A 14,544-nucleotide genomic window follows, 5' to 3' on the forward strand; every position below is an offset into this window, starting at 1 on the left:
GTCAGGTTTGCTTGGAGCAGCCCTTAAATATTTGAAATTATGAATGCAGAGTCCTATTTTAAAGCATTTGTGCCTGGAGAAGAGGGATGTTACTTTTTCTTTCATAAAAAGAAAAGCACAGAGCCATTTCCACTGTTTGAAAAATAGGTAAATTCTGCCCCTCAGGAGTCAAAGATCAGCCAGACCAGTCTGTCGTGGCAACTTTTGTCTGGGAGCAATCCTTTAACACAGAAATTTGGAGGTGGAATCCTAATTTTGGACATGGATACCTGGAAAAAATGGACAGTTCTTTTTCATTAAAAGAAGAGCCCAGAGCCCCAGTGTTTCAGGGGCAGATGGGAGTGGCCTTCCACCTTCCAAGGTCAGCCAGACCTGTCAGATGACCCCTGGGAGGCCAAGGCAGCCACACCTATTTCATGTTCGCTTGATTACACAGGGCCGTGCAGTGTCACAATGGCTCCTTGCTTCCATGAGGCCTTGCAGTGCCACAATGGTTCTCTGACTTCCATGATGCCCTCAGGTTTCATAATGGCCCCTTGATTACACAAGTCCTTTTGGATCCTAATGGTCTCCATGGTTCCACAAGGCCCCGTAGTGCCATAATCGTCTATTGGTTCCATGAAGCCTCGCTGTGTCCAATGAGACCTTGGTTCCATTGGGGCCTAGCAGTGCAACAATGATTTCCCTGGTTCCACAAGTTGCTATAGTGTCACAATGTCCCCCTTCCCTCTATGAGGCCCTGCAGAGTCACAATGATCTACATTAATCCATGGGGCCTTGCAATGCCACAATACTCTCCATGGATCCACGGTGACCGGCAGTATCACAACAGCCCTTTGGCTCCACAAGGCCCTGATATGCAGCAATGGCCTCTTTTGTTCCACAAAGCCCTGCTGCTTCACACTGGCCCCTTGGGACCATGCGGCCCAACAGAGTCAGAAAGACGTTCTTCGTTCCAAGAGAACAGAAAGATGTTCTTGGTTCCACGAGGCCCCACAGTGTCATAGTGGCCCCTTGGATCCATCGTACCCTGCAGTGTCACAGTATTCCCCTGGTTCCAAAAGTTCCTACAGTGTAACAGGTTCCACAAGGGCCTGCAGTGTCACCATGGCCCAGCAGTGTCACAATGGTCTCCATAGGAAGGAAACAAGTGAGCGCCAGTGGTGCAGGGGCAGATGAGAAGCAGCCACCAGAGGCCAAGTCTAGCCAGACTTGACTGTATGGGCAGATTTTGTCTGGGAGTAACCCTTGGATATAGAGAATTTTAGACACAGAATCCCAGTTTTGGCCATTTGCGACTAGACAAGACAGTTTTTTTCCATAGGAATAAAACACGGAGCTCCAGTGCCTCACGGTCAGATGGGAAGTGGCCCTTTACATGTCAAATTAAGTGGGACCTGTCAGACAGCCCACTGGAGGCCAAACCAGGGAGACCTGTTCCATGTTCCATTGATTTCATGGGTCCTAACACTGTCATAATGGTCTCCTTGATTCCATGAGGTCTGGCAATGTCACAATGGCTTCTTGGTTTCATGAGCCCCAAATGAGTCACAAGGGTCCATTGGCCCCCTGCAGACCTGCTGTGAAACAATGGCTCCTTGTTTCTATTTAAATCAATCACAATCAAACCATAGTTTGATCATTGATCCTTGCTTCCATAGGGCCCATGATTTGCATAATGGTCTCTTTGATTCCATGATTCCTGGATTCCACAGTCTCACCAGAGTTTCCTTGGATCTCCATTGTCACAACTGACCCATGGTTCCATGAGGTTCTATCGTGTCACCATGGTCGCTGTCAGAGGCTGGATGAGATTGATGTCCCGAGACACCTTGGGATGCTCGGAATTCCCATGTGGGGCCAGGGCCAGGTCAGGCCTTGGTTTGTGGTGGGACACAGCCCCGCCCCCAGCCCCGGTCTGGCAGAGCTGTCAATCACACAGCAGGGGGTGATGTTAACCCAGCTCTGATTAGCCCAGCTGTTAATCAATCAATCATACACTAGCAGCTGGTGCTACCCTGACTCTGATTGGACAAACAACTGGCAGTCCCACCCCAGGGACGGGCCCATAAAGGCCCAGGGGGTTAAAGCCAGAGCACGAGGCCAGCCCAGGGACTGGATCCTGCCTTCTTCTGGGATTCCTCTGTTAGCGATTCTGGAACCCCAGCAGCTGGTACCTATGTGCGTTTCTTTCTATGCATCTTCTGTCTTTCTGTTGTTGTCTATTTCTTTTCCTTTGAGTCCTACTTACCTGGAACATGTTTTGGTGACTTCACATGTGAAGTGTTAACGGATTTTAGGTTAAATGTATGGGAATCCAAGGCACAGAGAATATTTCTCTGTCTGCTCTGAGGGGTCCTGACCCCCAGAGAAACACTGCCTTTCATCTTTCCCATGGAGAAGACTTCCAATACTTTGAGACAGATTACAATTTACCAAAGTGTGAAAAAGATTAGAGGGTGGTATAGTATGTCCCTTGGGGAGTTTTTAGGTTTTGGAATTTTTAGTGTGGTGTAGATAGGAAGCCAGATGGAGGATTTGGGGTGTAGTCACTTTCTTCTTCATCCACTCCATTTTCTACAGTGTTGGTGGTACAGGGGCATTGGTCAAGGAAAGCACAGTGCAGAGGTTATGTGGACAGTCAAGGGATGAGTTATTGGTCAATAAGTAGAAATAATGTACATTTTAAGAGTTTATTGGATGAGACAACTTTGAAAGACCTTGAAACCATACATTTCAGGGCCATTTTGCAGGGCTTTTCCGGCGTGCTGAGCCTGGTGTGGACAGCATGCAAAACTTTAGATAAGATAACAATAAACAAGAAACTGAAGACTGAAAAAGTCCCATGCATCTCTTTTATCTGGCACAGAGCTGCTGTAGGAGGGTTTCCCCCCTCCAGGGAGCCCCCAGAAAGGCCCAACATAAAACAAATATCAACAACAGGGGCACAACAATGTCTGAAATAAGTTGGCTTTTTTCTATAAGTTGTTTACTGAAGAGTGTTGTGTTAATTGGCCGATCTTGTGGAATGTGTTGATTAGATGACCAATGAGGTCCATCTGTAGCAAACCAAAGCATAAAAGAAGAGGATTGAATAAAGTTTTAGCCCTTAGCCTTCTGATATGAGTCTGTGTCATCTCTGACTCAGTGGTGACATTTGGGGATCTATGGGAGTTACTGGGGATCCTTACTGTATTATGTGACCCAACAGGAAATTCTGTAATAAATTTTGCCTGAAGCTCCCACTGTGCCCATGACAGGAACCCCTGGCATGGCCCTACAAATGTGGGGAATGTGGGAATAGCTTCAGACAGAAGTCCCTCTTGATCTGCCACCAGAGGATCCACACTGAGGAAAGGCCCTACAAGTGTCCCCAGTGTCAGAAGAGGTTTCGGACCAGGTCCAATCTCCTCCAGCACCAGTGGATTCACTCAGAGGAGAGGCCCTTCCACTATCCTGAGTGTGGGAAAGGCTTCAAGTGCAACTCCAACGTCATCACCCACCAACACATCCACACCGGGGAGAGGCCCTACGAGTGTCCCCAGTGTCAGAAGAGATTCACCCAGAGCTCTCACTTGACCAGACACCAAGGGAGAAACCAGTAAGGAAAGGCCTCCAATGCCCGAAGTGCAGGAGAATTTTGTGCACTGCCCCAACTCCAATCATTGCATTATCCATGTTGAGAAGACCCCTGATGATCCATGTTCCCCATGATCCATGCTGGGAAGACACCTGTACTTTTCCTGTCCCTGCCAATGAAATTAGTGGGATGGAAGAACATGAGGGTCTGGCCATGGCCAGGTCATTACATTCACTCCCACCTCAGGTCATTGCCAGGGGCAGGAAAGGGAGTCTCTCTCTCACTCCCTGAGGAGAAGAGTGTCCTTTCCAGGCAGGGCAAATTGTGGCCAGGCAGACCCAGTGAGTTGTGTTGTAGTATTTCCCAGTAAACAGTTTTTCTTATCCCTTCTGTCATCAATATTATTTCTGTTTTTGTTTGTTCCTTATCTCGTTGTTGTTCCCAATAAATTTTTCTTATCCCAGCCGGGGATCTTTGCCTTTTGTGCTTTCCATGGGAGGCAGGAGGGCAGCGAGGGCAGCACAGTTTTAGCAGGAGCAGGAAATTGGGGAATCCCATTCCTGAACCCCAGCGCGTGGAAACCGAGCATCCCAGCTGGTCCCAGCCCTGGTGGCCATGGCAACAGCCTTGGGAGTGGGTCCCTGGCTGGGGCTGTGGGAACCTCTTCCCTCTAGTGCCCAGGGACAGCAGAGGAGGGAACAGCTGCAGCTGAGTCGGGGCAGACTCAGGTTGGATGTCAGGAAAAGGTTTTTGCCCAGAGGCTGCTGGGGCCCTGCCCAGGCTCCCCAGGGAAGGGTCCCAGCTCCAGGGCTCTCTGAGCTCCAGCAGCATTTGGACAGCACTGCCAGGCCCAGGCTGGCATTGTTTGGGTGTCCTGTGCAGGGCCTTCAGTTGGACTGGAGGATCCTGATGGGTCCCTCCCAGCTCAGCCAATTCTGTGGTTCTGGGATCCCATGAGCCTGGGGATGGGGCTGCCAATGGTTGCCATGGCAATGGGCTGTGGCTGCAGGCCTGAGCTTGTGTCCATGGCAACCACCCCTGGCATCGGGTCTCCATGGAGCTGCCAAGGGACTGAGCATAGCAGCAGGGGGCTGGTGATGATTGCCATGGAAACTGACTATAGCCACAGGGGGCTGTTGATGGTTGTCTGGTAAGGATCAGATTTGTCACAGGCCCTCAGAGGGATTCCATGGGGACTTTCCAAGAGTCTCCAGGCTGTTCAAGAGCTGGAATGTCACAGGCAGAGACAGGGCCTCCATGGAGACCTCCCAGGGCTTTCTGGGAATGGTAAAGAGCCGTGTGGTCAGAGGCAGTCACAGCCATTCCGTGGTGACATTCCAGGAGACCTTGTACTGCGAAGGCACCGATCTGTCACAGGCACTCACAGGGGCTCCACGGTGACATCCCAGGAGTCCCCAGGCTGCCAAAGAGCTGGGATGTCCCAGACACTCACAGGGGTTCCTGTCATGGGCACAGTGGGAGCTTCAGGCAAAATCTATTACAGAAACTCCTGTTGGGTCACAGGGTGCAGAAAGGATTCCCAATAGACCCCATAGATCCCAAATGTCACTGTTGAATCAGAGATGACACGGACTCAGATTAGAGGGCTAAGGGCTAAAAAACAGCTAAAGGGCCGTATTTTCAATCCTCTTCTTTTATACCTTGGTTTGCTACAGGTGGACCTTACTGGTCCTTTAATCAACACATTTCACATGATTGGCCAATTAAGACAACACCCTTCAGTAAACAATTTTATGGAAAAAAGCCAACTTATTACAAACATTGTCAGCCAAGTGTTTCCTCACAAAACTACTTGGATAACACCATTTATTGATGTTTGTTTCATGTTGGGCCTTTCTGGGGGCTCCCTGGATGGGGGAAACCCTCCTGTAGCAGTTCTGTGCCAGGTGAAAAGAGATGCATGGGACTTCTTCAGTCTTCAGTTTCTTGTTTATTGTTATGTGATCTAAAGTTTTGCATTGCTGTCCACACCAGGCTCAGTACGCCAGAAAAGCACTGGAAAATGGCCCCAAAACATACAGTTTCAAGATCTTTTAAAATTGTTTCATCCAATTAACTCTTAAAACCTATGTTATTTCTACTTATTGACCAATAATTCATCATTGACTCTCCACATAATGTCTGCGCTGTGCTTTCCTTGACCAATCACCCTCTGCCAACAACACTGTAGAAAATGGAGTAGATGAAGAAGACAGGGATTACACTGCAGTTCCTCCATCTTGCTTCATATCTACACCATACTAAAAATCCCAAAACCTGAATTTCTCACCCAAGTGAAGTATTATACTATTCTTTATTATCTATTTCACACTTTGATAAATTGTAATCTAACTCAAAGTATTGGAAGTCCTCTCCGTGGGCAAATGTGAAAGGCAGTGTTTCTCTGGGGGTCAGGACCCCTCAGAGCAGACAGAGAAATATTCCCTGTGCCTTGGATTCCCATACATTTAACCTAAAATCCTTTAACACTTCACGTGTGAAGTCACCAAAACATGTTCCAGGTAAGTAGGACTCAAAGGAAAAGAAATAGACAACAACAGAAAGACAGAAGATGCATAGAAAGAAACGCACATAGGTACCAGCTGCTGGGGTTCCAGAATCGCTAACAGAGGAATCCCAGAAGAAGGCAGGATCCAGTCCCTGGGCTGGCCTCGTGCTCTGGCTTTAACCCCCTGGGCCTTTATGGGCCCGTCCCTGGGGTGGGACTGCCAGTTGTTTGTCCAATCAGAGTCAGGGTAGCACCAGCTGCTAGTGTATGATTGATTGATTAACAGCTGGGCTAATCAGAGCTGGGTTAACATCACCCCCTGCTGTGTGATTGACAGCTCTGCCAGACCGGGGCTGGGGGCGGGGCTGTGTCCCACCACAAACCAAGGCCTGACCTGGCCCTGGCCCCACACGGGAATTCCGAACATCCCAATGTTCGGAAGGGACATCGATCTCATCCAGCCTCTGACAGCGACCACGGTGACACGATAGAACCTCATGGAACCATGGGTCAGTTGTGACATTGGAGATCCAAGGAAACTCTGGTGAGACTGTGGAATCCAGGAATCGTGGAATCCAGGAATCATGGAATCAAAGAGACCATTGTGCAAATCATGGGCCCTATGGAAGCAAGGATCAATGATCAAACTATGGTTTGATTGTGATTGATTTAAATAGAAACAAGGAGCCATTGTTTCACAGCAGGTCTGCAGGGGGCCAATGGACCCTTGTGACTCATTTGGGGCTCATGAAACCAAGAAGCCATTGTGACATTGCCAGACCTCATGGAATCAAAGAGAAACTTGTGAGAGACTTAGGAACCATGAAGTCAAGGGAACATGGAACAGGTCTCCCTGCCTTGGACTCCTGTGGGCTGTCTGACAGGTCCTGCTGAATTTGACATGTAAAGGGCCACTTCCCATCTGACCGTGAGGCACTGGAGCTCCGTGTTTTATTCCTATGGAAAAAAACTATCTTGTCTAGTCGCGAATGGCCAAAACTGGGATTCTGTGTCTAAAATTCTCTATATCCAAGGGTTACTCCCAGACAAAATCTGCCCATACAGTCAAGTCTGGCTAGACTTGGCCTCTGATGGCTGCTTCTCATCTGCCCCTGCACCACTGGGGCTCACTTGTTTCCTTCCTATGGAGACCATTGTGACACTGCGGAGCATTGTGGAACCAATGGGCCAGGGTGACACTGCAGGCCCTTGTGGAACCTGTTACACTGTAGGAACTTTTGGAACCAGGGGAATACTGTGACACTGCAGGGTACGATGGATCCAAGGGGCCACTGTGACGCTGTGGGGCCTCGTGGAACCAAGGATATCTTTCTGGGTCTGTTGGGCCGCATGGTCCCAAGGGGCCAGTGTGAAGCAGCAGGGCTTTGTGGAGCCAAGAGGCCATTGCTGCATTTCAGGGCCTCGTGGAGCGAATGGGCCATTGTGATCCTGCAGGGCCTCATGGAGGGAAGAGGGCCATTGTGACACTATGGGAACTTGTGGAACCAAGGGGATCATGTTGCACTTCTGGGCCCTAATGGAACCAAGGGGCCCATTGGACACAGCGAGGCTTCATGGAACCAATAGACGATTATGGCACTACGGGGCCTTGTGGAACCATGGAGACCATTAGGATCCAAAAGGACTTGTGTAATCAAGGGGCCATTATGAAACCTGAGGGCATCATGGAAGTCAGAGAACCATTGTGGCACTGCAAGGCCTCATGGAAGCAAGGAGCCATTGTGACACTGCACGGCCCTGTGTAATCAAGCGAACATGAAATAGGTGTGGCTGCCTTGGCCTCCCAGGGGTCATCTGACAGGTCTGGCTGACCTTGGAAGGTGGAAGGCCACTCCCATCTGCCCCTGAAACACTGGGGCTCTGGGCTCTTCTTTTAATGACAAAGAACTGTCCATTTTTTCCAGGTATCCATGTCCAAAATTAGGATTCCACCTCCAAATTTCTGTGTTAAAGGATTGCTCCCAGACAAAAGTTGCCACGACAGACTGGTCTGGCTGATCTTTGACTCCTGAGGGGCAGAATTTACCTATTTTTCAAACAGTGGAAATGGCTCTGTGCTTTTCTTTTTATGAAAGAAAAAGTAACATCCCTCTTCTCCAGGCACAAATGCTTTAAAATAGGACTCTGCATTCATAATTTCAAATATTTAAGGGCTGCTCCAAGCAAACCTGACAGGACAGACAGGTCAGGCTTGCCTTGGCCTCTGGTGGTTGCTGTTCATCAGCTCCTGAAGTATCAGGGCTCTGTGGTTTCCTCCCTGTGGAAACCAATGTGACACTTGGGAGCCTTGTGAAATGAAGTAGCCATTGTGACACTGCAGTGCACCATAGTTTCAAGGTACCAACGTGACACTGTGGAGCCTCCTGGAACCAAGGACAGCTTTGTGGCTCTGTTGGGCCACATGGTCCCAAGGGACCAGAGCATAGCAGCGGTATGGGAGTTAGCCCAGCTGTAACTCAGAGTCAGTCAGATTTTACCCCGGGAAAACTGGGTGTGAGTTTCAAGTCCTAGGAATAATTAGTTTAACTTAGGGTGAGCTTGAGAGTTTCCCCATAAGCCTTTAGCATTGTTCTGCTAACTTGTCCAAGCTCTCCTCCACGATTGGTTACTTGTTTCTCCTATATCGTTATTATTCTAGAGTGTTCTAACCCCAAGTGTACAAGTTGTTGTTTCTCCTTTGTCTCGGGTCTTTGGATCCTGTCCCTCGTACTGTGCTCAACTTCTCCATTTGTTTATTGTTTTTCACCCTGTTATTAAAGTTCCTTTTTAACAACTCCATCAAATCCGCTCCTTTTCATTTTTGCCTCCCTCGCCCTGAATTCAGGGAAACAGAGAGGTTTGTTGCAGCCACCTTCATTGTGACATTTGGTGCCCAAAGAGGGGCCATTACATTCAGGGCTCCCTGTGTCAGTCACATAAACTGGGGTTAGCTGATGGATAGGCCAGTGCTCCCCGGGAGTTTGGATTGTGCCAGGCCCGGCGGATTCATCATTGCTTCAAGGGACCTTGCCCTGCATCTGCAGGGAAAACGACAGTTTCAACTGCATAGGATTGCAGATGGGTTTGGGGAAATGCAAGACATTAATTGCCCATTTTGCCACTGTGATTTTACAATATGCACCCACGTCCCATTATTGCTTTGGGGTGCTACAGTGGCTCTTACCCATAGGGCAGAGAAAGACAAAAATGGGCAGCCAGATGTCCAAAGTAGAAAGGAGCATATATGGATGCTTTAATTCTCACTGATCATGACAAAATATTTTTAAAGAACCAAATAAAATCAATAATGAGATGGATCATTAAAAATATTTCTGATGTCTCTACTGGCGAAATTCATGCCACAGAATTTTGGGAGTCAGTGGGAGTTAAGTTGCACAACCTTTTGATCAAAAGGGACCCCATTGCACCCTCCCTGCTCCCCATCTTCCACACCATATTTGAGACCCCTCACCAGCAAGCAGCGTGTCAAAAACTCAATCCATTGGTCACTCCTAACTGGGGACCTCCCCTCAAACCTGCCTTTCTCAGATCTTCTGCATTAGTCCAAGATGGCAATGGCCATGCTGTCTTGGAGCATCATGCCTGGGACAGTTAAGATGGAAGGAGCCCGAATGTGGCTCAGGAGCGTGACTACCCGCCCTCCATCTTGCCTCCTCCACTTCCTGCTACCACAACCTTCTCTTTCACCCTGAACGAACCTCCAGACTCCACCCCCAAAACTGCAGGCCACACCTCACTGTCAATCATTCCACCTTCATCCTGGGCCATGCCTCCAGAAATCCAGCCCAGAAGTCCACCATCCTAAATCAAGGCCATTCTTTCCCAACACCTGACAAAATGGCAGTGCCCTGTGCCTCACCTTCCAGCAAAAATATAACCCCATGATCACAGATACTAAGCCCTACGGTCACATTATTTCTAACCCAAATGTTTCTGCTCAAAGATATTCTTCCTCCTCAGAAGACAGTTTGGATTCCATAGAACTACCTCGCCCCTCAACCACAGAAGATCCCTGGGAAAGGATCCAGAAAGAAGCAGTTAAGGAAGGAGACTGGAATATAATCTCGAAACTCCTCATTGCCCCCGGGGCAGAATCCCAGGTATCAGCCATTGGTTTACAGGGAAATCAAAGGATCTGTGTAGGGCAGCTAAAGACCATAGAAGAGACTTACCTAGTTTTAATGGCCTACTGAGGGCAATGTTTACAGCACATGTCTTAACTGCCTATGATTTAAAATATATTACGACCATGCTGTTGCCACCTACAGAATGCACCCTGTGGGAAGGGGGATGGAAGCGTTTACTAGATCAATTAATAGAAGAGTATGCTAATACTGAGGCAAGGGCAGAATTGACAATCAACCATCTAGCTGGAGAAGGACAACACAGCCTACCAGATGATCAAGCAGCAGGTATCCTCAGAGAAGTATTGGATGATATCAAAGAGATGGCTTTGAAAGCTTCAATCCAGGAATTGCATAATAGCACCCTCAATTTGGATTACCTTGGGTGGTTGCAGCTAAAGCTTTAGGACAATTAGACCATCTTGGGTGCCTGTTAAGTAAGCAAACCAATGCTACCTCCCTCACATTGAGTGGCCTGCTCTGAGACATAGAGACCATCAGACCTGCCACCTTGCAGAACAGCGATACAGTTTTTACTCTGGGAACACAGGCATGGCTGTTTAGACTCTGAGGGCAAGTGTTGCATGAACCTCTCCAAGCTGCAGAGAGTCAATCCACAAGAGCACTCAGGTACTGAAGGAAGAAAGCTTCAAGAAGCTTCACGTGGAAAACAAAGACTGGTTCAATAAACACTTCCAATCCTAGGGATTAAAGGGTTGAATTATGTCCAGCAAAAAAAAGGGTCTTAGTTGTTGTATAGTTAATTGTCCCATGTTTGTTTCAATGATCTTAGAAAGTCTTAGAAAATTCTTTCAGTTCCATCTTTGTTGTAAAACAGAAAAGGGGAAGATACCCAACAGAGGCTCATCATGGACTCCTTGGAGGACAGAACTGGAGGCCAGGATGGCACAAAAACCTCTCAGAGACTCAGTGTGGGTAAGAAACAACTTTAAAGTACCTAAAAGTATACTTAAACCCACAAAGTACCTTAAAACCTTGAGTATCTCAAAACATTAATAAGCCCCACGGAGTGTCAGTACAAAGCTCTCAAGGGACACATTAAAGAAGATAATTGGGGCCATGAATGCACAAACCTCTCACAGAGTCTGCATCAAAAGGGAAATACCAAGTACCTTAAAATAATTGAAGTACCTTGAAGTATTAATGAGCCCCACTGAGTGTTGTTACTGACAAAGCCTCTCCAGGGACTAATTACAGCAGAGAATTGGAGGCCATGATTGCAAAAACCTCTCAGAGACTCCAAGGCAAAAGCCAAACCCAAAGTCCTTTGAAAAACCTGCAGCCCCTGCAGGGAGCATTAAGGAACTCCCAGGGCCATTCCTGGCCAAGGCTCCTCAGGGACTCCTTCCAGCACATCCTTGAGGCCACTGGGATGTGGGCTAGGCAGGGATGCTGAGGGCAGGACACAGGGCTGACAGTGCCCAGCCTGGCTGGGGCTGTGACAGGAGGCCCCAGGGCCTCAGGACAAGGTGTCTCCTCCCAGCCCTTGGTGGCACAGACCCTGCTGCTGTGCTCCAGGTCACTAAGACTTGGCTTCTCTTTGTCCCCACCTGTCATCACTGCCTCCAGTTCTCTGCTCTGCCTGGGGCCTGGGGACACTTTCTCAGTCGTGTTCCTCAGTGGGACCCATTAAAAGTCCAAGAAACTTTGGAGTTGGATTCTAAGTTGGAGTTCTGGAGAGGTTTCTTCAGCTCCCTCTCAGGGACTGATGTTCAGGGCCTGAGCACAAAGTCCCAGAGGCTCATTAAAGTCCTTGTGCTGTGTCTGTGCTGCTGAGCTGGGCTGGGCTCGTGGCACAAAGGCAGCTCCTGGTAAACCAAGAAGACCTTCAAAAGCACATTTCTCTTGATGAGCAGCTCTTCTGCCAGCCCAGCAGGGCTGGGGCACTGCCTGCAGCCACTCCGGGCACAGCACAGAGGCACAGAGGCAGAGTCAGTGCTGGGAAGGTGCTGAGAAATGCCTGGGGCAGAATCTGACAGTCCTTGGAACAGGAACCTCTGGCTGCAGGACAATGCAGCTGCAGCTCCTGGAGTTATCTCCTGAAGCTGGAACATCCCAATGCCTACAGACTCTGTGAGTACATTATCTGATTTTCTCTTATGCAGAGCAGCCAGGGGTGCCCAGGGCTGTCCTGCAGAGCAGGGTTCTGCAGCCCAGGGCGCTGTGCTGGGGCAGGGACTCTGCTGCCTGCCAGGGACAGCTCTCAGCCAGCCCTGGCAGCTGCTCCCAGCACTGGGGGAAAAGATGTGGGTAGGAGGAGGCAGCTGGTAAGGCTTGGAAGTGTTCTCCTTGTATGATGTGGGTGCTGCATTATTCAGGACTGCTCCCAGCATGACATTTAAGAACAAAACATTTTTAAGTAGATTATACAGGGAGCACAGCAAGGCAGGGGCTGCATAAAAGAGAAAAGCCTGCTTTTTATTTTCCTGCTCTGGGTTTCCTGGATGGGAAATCACACATAGATATTCATGTGTCAGTCCAGGATGAGAAAAAAAAAATTTTTCTGAGATTTACAAAACAAGGTAGTGACAGAAATCACGACAGGTTCCCTCATAGGCAGCATCAGTATCATTTTTCCAGACTCCTCAGGGTTGCTCTGACATTGCCATCAGAGCCTGCAGAGCCAGAGGTGCCCCTGGGCAGGGCCTGAGCTGGGAGGGGTCTGGAGGGCAGAGCTGAGCCCCCAGGGCTGGGCTGGGCTCTGGCAGCACTGGCAGGGCCCAGCCCTGGGAAAAGGGAAGCAGCTGCTGGCAGATACAGCTCCAGGCACCAGGGCCCTGGGCAGGCAGTGGGGGGAACATGCCCCCAGGCTGTGCTGGGATATTTAAAGTCCTCTCGAAACCCAAATTCTCTATGATTTCTTTTTTTATAGATCCCCATGCCAAAGCAGAGCAAACGTCCAACAGCAGCTCCATCAGGCACTTCCTCCTGCTGGCATTGGCAGACACGCGGCAGCTGCAGCTCCTGCACTTCTGCCTCTTGCTGGGCATCTCCCTGGCTGCCCTCCTGGGCAACGGCCTCATCATCAGCGCCGTAGCCTGCAGCCACCACCTGCACACGCCCATGTTCTTCTTCCTGCTCAACCTGGCCCTCAGCGACCTGGGCTCCATCTGCACCACTGTCCCCAAAGCCATGCATAATTCCCTCTGGGACACCAGGAAAATCTCCTACACAGGATGTGCTACACAGGTCTTTTTTTTTGTTTTCTGTGCAGCAACAGATTTTTATCTCCTGACCATCATGTGCTACGACCACTACGTTTCCATCTGCAAACCCCTGCACTACGGTACCCTCCTGGGCAGCAGAACTTGTGCCAACATGGCAGCAGCTGCCTGGGCCAGTGGCTTTCTCAATGCTTTCCTGCACACGGCCAACACATTTTCCCTGCCCCTGTGCCATGGCAATGTGCTGGACCAGTTCTTCTGTGAAATCCCACGGATCCTCAAGCTCACCTGTTCAAACTCAATTCTCAGGGAATTTGGGCTACTTGTTTTATCCATCTGTTTAGCATTGGGCTGTTTTCTGTTCATTGTTTTCTCCTGTGTGCAGATTTTCAGGGCTGTGCTGAGGATCCCCTCTGAGCAGGGACGGCACAAAGCCTTTTCCACCTGCCTCCCTCACCTGGCTGTGGTCTCCCTATTCGTCAGCACTGCAGCAATTGCTCACTTGAAGCTCCCCTCCATGTCCTCCCCATCCCTGGATCTGGCACTGTCAGTTCTGTACTCGGTGGTGCCTCCAGCCCTGAACATCCTCATCTACAGCCTGAGGAACCAGGAGCTCAAGACTGCAGTCTGGAGAATGATGACTGGTTACTTTCAGAAACATTAAACTGCTGGCCAATTTCTGCAAATCATTTGAAATAAAAATCATCTTTAATACTTCTGATTGGTTTGGCTGTGGTGGTATTTTTTCCTTCGTTCTAAGTATTAATATTGTCTATAAAATTGTCACTGTTTGCACTGATTCTTCTTTTGTTTCTCTCCACATTCCCTGTGGCCACAGACTTTGTCAATGAGGGGCTGCACCCTCTGTGCTTTAAATGAACTAAGGGATCTCCCAGCAGAGTTTTCTGCAGAGATGCCCTTTTGTTGCCTTCTCTGGAGCTGCAGCAGCAATGTCTATGTGCAGAGATGGGGGCAGATCATTGCTAGCCCAGCAGCTGTGCCTAGCAGCAGCAGCACTTGGTGTTGCCAGTGCTGCTGCCATGGCCCTGCCCCGCTGCCCTGGTGGCCCTGGTGTTGCTGTAGGGCCTGAGTGCTCTCAGGGCCAGGCACAGTCTTGGGGTGGCA

General features: G+C 49.3%; 1 protein-coding gene across 1 annotated transcript in view; it reads left to right on the forward strand.

Moving 5' to 3' along the window:
* LOC134430142 (olfactory receptor 14A16-like) overlaps window positions 1–14,083 on the forward strand; it is a 125,671-nt gene extending 111,588 nt beyond the window's left edge. Inside the window, exon 3 of the mRNA XM_063177707.1 lies at window positions 13,128–14,083. Coding sequence (XP_063033777.1) covers window positions 13,128–14,083 — 956 coding nt within the window. The remainder of the gene's footprint in view (window positions 1–13,127) is intronic.
* Window positions 14,084–14,544: the final 461 nt, after the last annotated feature.

The sequence above is a fragment of the Melospiza melodia genome, chromosome 27, assembly GCF_035770615.1.
Source record: "Melospiza melodia melodia isolate bMelMel2 chromosome 27, bMelMel2.pri, whole genome shotgun sequence".
Taxonomy (NCBI): Eukaryota; Metazoa; Chordata; class Aves; order Passeriformes; family Passerellidae; genus Melospiza; species Melospiza melodia.